General features: G+C 41.5%; 1 protein-coding gene across 3 annotated transcripts in view; it reads left to right on the forward strand.

The window, feature by feature from the left end:
• ano3 (anoctamin 3) overlaps window positions 1-6,000 on the forward strand; it is a 39,998-nt gene that overhangs the window by 3,092 nt on the left and 30,906 nt on the right. The window contains exon 1 of one of the 3 annotated variants that reach the window (XM_019856970.1): window positions 918-1,138. The exons of the other annotated variants lie outside the window; for them this stretch is intronic. Coding sequence (XP_019712529.1) covers window positions 1,093-1,138 — 46 coding nt within the window. The 5' untranslated portion in view covers window positions 918-1,092. Of the gene's footprint in view, window positions 1-917; window positions 1,139-6,000 lie in introns of those variants that run through there. 3 annotated transcript variants of the gene reach the window in all.

Below are 6,000 nucleotides of genomic sequence, written 5' to 3' on the forward strand. Positions count from 1 at the left end.
ACAAAACATATTAAACACAAATAGTTACATGGGAACACTGGAAAAACTAAATCCAAAACTCTAAGTCCCAAAAAGGCCAATAAATAAAATGAACAAAGAAACAAAAACCTATGACAAAAGGACAAAACAACGTGACAGCAACAAAAACAAAAAAAAAAACACGACAGTAATACAAAACAGCGATCCGACCAAGACTGACAGAAACCAGGAAAGTAAATGCAAGCAAACTGACGACAAACAATGAACATCAGGACAAGACACTAAGGGGTAAGGGAGCTGATTGGTTAACTAACACACGGGACCCGGATGACAAGAAGAGTTGAACACGACAGTAACACAAAACAGCGATCCGACCAAGACTGACGGAAACCAGGAAAGTAAATGCAAGCGAACTGACGACAAACAAGGAACCTCAGGACAAGACACGAAGGGGTAAGGGAGCTGATTGGTGAACTAACACACGGGACCCGGATGACAAGAAGAGTTGGAGACAAAAAAAAAAAGACAAACGAGGAAACAAAACCACATGTAATCTAAACAAAATCAGATTCACGAACACCTGCGGTTACGTGTAATTCCACTTTGCCTACACTATTAGTTCATTCGTCTTTGAGTTGCCTGCTGGGGGTCAAGCCGCCTTCAGTCAATCCGTGTGGCGAAAAAGTTGACGATGGCATTTGATCGATGCACGGATCAATACCCGTAATTATCGCTTCATTTAAGAACTGCCACCGGGCTGACTTTCCTGCAGCTCATTCGGAGTCCGTTATTCAGGAAGAGAAGGAGACGACGTGTCAATCCCTGACCCCCTCCCGTCTCCCTTCACTTTATCCTCCTCCCCCCTGCACGTCACCATGACAACAGCAGCGGATGGTTCGACATGAGTAGAGGAGGAGGAAGGGGGGGGGGGCGGCATGCGGATCTTAGACAGGTGTTGTTGCGCTTTGCGGATCGTCCGAGCGAGGTGCTCTTTAGGCAGCATGGAACCCGAGAGGACACCCGCACAACCCCGCAGTAGTTTGACACGCGCGCGGCCAGTTTGCAGTTCGACTTAAGGAATTTCGTTAGGCGGGAAAACACCGGATCGCCGCAATGGTGCACCACTCAGGCTCCATCCAGTCGTTCAAGCAGCAGAAAGGTGGGTTGCAAGTGCGGCCAATGCGCGTCCTTTGCTTCTGGATTTCTCAGCTTTTGGAGACTTTTCTCCTCTTGCTCAGTACTTCATTTTTAATCATATCAACTTGTAGGCTAAAACATAAAGGACTCTGTGGCTTCAAAATCTTGTAGTCTCTAATCAAGACCCTTTCTCAACCACACTAGTTTTGTCTATAATATATTATTGCACGAATGCCCGAGGTATACTGCAGGACAAGCATATTGAGAACATTTGGCGTGCTGGAGACTCAGAAAACGCACGACCTTACGCACAATCCAATCAGTGCAAACAAAAGCCCACAGTACAGCATAATCCTGAGCGCACCGCTGGAAATTACATGGGCACAAATTATTGTGATTATTTCTTTTTTGGGGGGTAAAGAATTTAAGTTTAACCATCCCATGCCTATCAAAATCTTTTCTTCAAGATGCTGCATAAGTTTTTTCTACAAGAAAAGGATTTCAACAATGAACGACAAAAAACATCCTCGAAGGTTAATTTTACTCATTATTTATCAATCTAAACCTACATTTTATCTAATTTATGTTGGATTTTCAATATGTCATGGTTGTAAAGTCTCCTAGTCAATCATAATGTTCCAAATATCAAAAATGCATCATTGTGAAATCATAAGGGATGCTTTGGAGCAACAATTCAGACAAAAGTGACCTATAAATGTCTCAATTGGAGATGTCAGTGCTTTGTTAGGAGTGAAAGAACACCCTGAAGGGGAGTAAAAAAAAAAGTTTGAATTGAAGTGCACTCTCAGGCATAATATGCTCAAAGGTCAGTCCCATTTTTTGCTTTCTTTCATATAAGCTGCTGTGTTCTTCCAGTCACACACTGGTTGTGACATTTCTCAAGCTTTTACAACAGGCTGTCATGTGGTCAAATGGGAACTGCATTGTTTCATTGTATAGATTGACTCTGTATACCGGTACTGTATATGTTTATGGTTGCAGCAAGACCACACAAGATCTTATTCAGATATTTTTTAAAATATGCATCTTCATAGATACTGCCTGACTTTTGTTATTTGGAACCATGTGAAAATTTAAACACGGGGGAAATGTTGCAATATTAACAAATGCATGAACTGGAGGATTTAGACCAATAATTTATTTGGTCCATGTGCAACCTTTCCAGTATATCACTGCAGTAGTCTTTGCAAATATCCTCCACGCAAACACCTCCTTATTGTTACACAAATTAGTTTTCAATTTGTCATTCTCCATAGTAAAGTTTAGCTTTGGAAAGCAGGGTGTCGTGACACGAATATCTGAATATTTCTGTCACATTAGAAAGGCAGTATTGATGATGCGGAAAGCTGACTTGAACTTTCACCTTCCACTCAATAGTTGAGTGACTGCTAAGTGCCCAATTAAAATCGATGACAAAATAATTTCAGCTCACATCTAAGTAGCCATCAGACGGTAAACCGTACTCACATGGAAGCCTAAACATCATCACTCCAGGGCATTAAAAGGCTTCCACGTGGAAATTATTTTGCTTAGAGACCCCTTCTATATTAGATCCCTATCATTACTTGGTCATTAAAATCTGAAACTATCCAAGGGTGGAAAAGCATCTCGCGAGTGCTATATATCTCTGCCTTTTTGTGGAACAGTGAAAAAGACAGCCATGAGGTTGAACATTAAATACGAATATCCTGAAGTGATTACCTTCATACTGCAATTATTTTTTGAATTACCTCCATATGAACACAAACATGACGCACAGTCGTCTGCTAACGCCTGTTCATATTTCAGTGGATTTCAACCGTTAGGCATATGAATCACAAACTCAGATTTAGTAACAACGTCAGCATTTTCACAGACGTTTGGTATCTACTTGGTTATGCCAAGCACTGTGCTGGTCAACGGCATCGTGATTAGCAACAAAACCTACGCAGCACCAGTCGGATTGGGCCGAATTGTTCTTTATCAGGGCTCTGATCTCTGCTTATTTTTCATCTATTTGCTCAGGAAGCTCTGACATATCATCCTACGCATATGAAATCACCCAATTTATTTGGAATTATATCAATGATGGCAGCACATTGGATGATTGGTCAGATAATCTGCTTCACATTTCTGTGATTTGGGATTCAAATCTTGGCACCGGCCTTCCTGTGTAGTGTTTGAATGTTTTCCTCGTGCTTGTGTGGGATTTTCAGTTCATTGAATGTTCTGAATTGACCATAGGTGGGAATGTGGATGTTAATGGTTGTTTGTCTATAGGTAGCTGGCGGTCGGATTAGATTGTTATGTAACAACTCTCATGGAACTAATTAAATAAACTCTTTCACACCCAGAGAAAACACCACATGAAAACTCCACACAGAGTTTCCGGAGACGGAATCAAACCGGGCACCTCTTGTTATTCAGTAGCTCCTCAACTAAGAAATCATATACAGTAGTCCTTTATTAGTATAAAAACATTAGTGTGTGTGTGTGTGTGTGTGTGTGTGTGTGTGTGTGTGTGTGTGTGTGTGTGTGAAACTTCGTTGGCACAGTCTGGAGTTGGCCACCTGTTATGTTACGCAAGCAGCAGATGCTTTTGTAGATGTAGACTTTGGGTTGAGGACAATTTTGGTTGAGGACACTAGCTACTGTTGCACATCTGGCTCATTTGTGTTTATATTAGATGAATGGGTCTGTCGACATTTTTTGTACATTGCCAGGTAGTCACTCAAGAATGAGTCTGTTTTTTTTTTTTTCATTTTGTGAACAAATAATCAGTTTCCACACTTTGCAACTTTAAGTAGCCACAACTCATAAATGCTCTTTGGAACCTAAAAAAAAATGTGAATCCTCTTTATTTACATCTACAAGCCATGTGAAGTCATACAAAACACAATCAGCACGGTTATGAAAAGACGATACGGTGCTGAAGAGATTTGGAAAGAAGGAGGGCATTTAAATCAGCTCAAATGATGCAATCCAGAGGTTGTGCCAGGATTGTCTCATACGTTCTAGACCGCAGCTAAAAAGTGACATCTGCTCTGAGGCGCGCTCACGGTCACCCTGCACGTGGACAGCAGACGAAATCTGCCATCTAGGACCCGAGGAAATTACCTCTGTTCTCCGGGGAGGCTCTTGACTATTTCCTTTGTGACCCACGAGACTTCACCTTTGAGTAAGGTCGCCATTGCTGTAATAGTTGGGCCAATGTTAAACCAACTTCCAAGCTCTCTTGTCTCCACGTCTGATTGTCATCGTGGTGCAATTTTGGAGACAAATGGCTCTTAGGGCAGTTTCGTCAGTGTGCATCTGGGCATGCTGAACATCCTCTTCAGAGTGAAAACTTTCCTGAAAGGTAGTTTGCAACAGAATCATGAGCAAACAGTCATTTGATAAAGAGCTCGAATAAGACAATACCCTCATGGCAAAGATGAGACGCTTCCCAAATTGTCAGTTTAAGACACACTTCTGAAATAAATTTCCTCAAATTACAATATTACAAAACCTGGCTCCATACTGGACAGTTGCCAAACCTAGCACACTTTCTCTACAAACACTAAGCTTAGAGGTAGAGACCGTGGTGAAAGCACTGGACAGGGTGATCATGATTGAATTTATTTTAGGCTCAGTATGAGCTACAAAGATACTCTAAAAAGTCTGCCGCTGCAAGCTAATGAAGAGAATGGAATTTAAAAAAAAAAACACACACTTAAGGGATGTCACATATTGCTGTATCTAGCAAGAATGCTTATTGTTCATTAAGCTGTCCATGTTGTTCATGGGAATTGCATTAAACCCACGCATTAGTATTTTGCGCTCTACTTGTATCTATTGACCGTTAAATTTCATTAATTTCTCTCAAGTCTGGAGGTGTGTAAAATGATAGCATTCTCAGATAGTCAAGATGAGATAAATACTGTACATTTATTTGTCGCATTTGCAATGCATGTTGATATTCTATCAACCTTGTCAAGCCAAAACAAGGTAAGGAAAAATAAGCTAAATTAAGGAAAGTTAATTCTTTTAGAGTTTCATCATTGTGCCATTCACAATACAGCAGCAAAGGGATTGTACAATTTTGTGGAGAAGTTGAGATACAGCAAAGAAATGCTCGCTCATTTTATTGCTCGGAAATTAACAGTGCTTTCATGAGAGTTGCTGCTGATGTTGTTGTTGTTGTGGTGGTGGTGTTGTGTTTCACCTTGTCCCCTCAATTCACATTTGAAAATATTTAGTCAGTGTCAGTCATGCCTCTGGTATGGTTTACAGTGAAACTCCTCTAGAACGAAACCTGCATGGGCGAAAATACCCCCTTATGTGAAAAAATCTTCATGCATTAACACAATTCCCATTCTCCTGCCCCCCATACGACGAAAAACCCCCTGTTGCGTTATACGAAATCATTTTGTCTGCTCCAGCCTCGCGAAGACATTCACTACAACGAAGTCTTATCCAACAGCGACCTCTACTGCTTCGTTCGAAAAAAGGCAACAGCAACCACCACACTGGTTTACATAGTGAACGATGTTTATTTCGGTCACAGCTGCGAGTTTCCTGGGCTCAACATACTCATAGCTGCTCTGCTATTGGCTTACCGAGCATCATCCTGGCCTCCGATTGGCCAAGAGGCCACATAGACCTCACTGTCTATGTGTGTAGATACTGAAGCTAGATCCGTAGCATCCGATTAGCTGCTCAGAGTAAATTGCTTATGGCTCGACGGACATTTACTTTACTTTTTATCATGCTAAAAACACCCACGGGACGCTTCGTAGTCCTCGATGGCCATAGTTAGCTCTCGAAGGCTAAAAACCTTACGCTAACTGGAGCGCTTCTCTCTCATTAGCGCTCCAGTGGCTCGACGGACATTCAAATAAACGA

Source organism: Hippocampus comes, unplaced genomic scaffold (genome assembly GCF_001891065.2).
Source record: "Hippocampus comes isolate QL1 unplaced genomic scaffold, H_comes_QL1_v1.1 scaffold186, whole genome shotgun sequence".
In the NCBI taxonomy this organism is placed as follows: domain Eukaryota; kingdom Metazoa; phylum Chordata; class Actinopteri; order Syngnathiformes; family Syngnathidae; genus Hippocampus; species Hippocampus comes.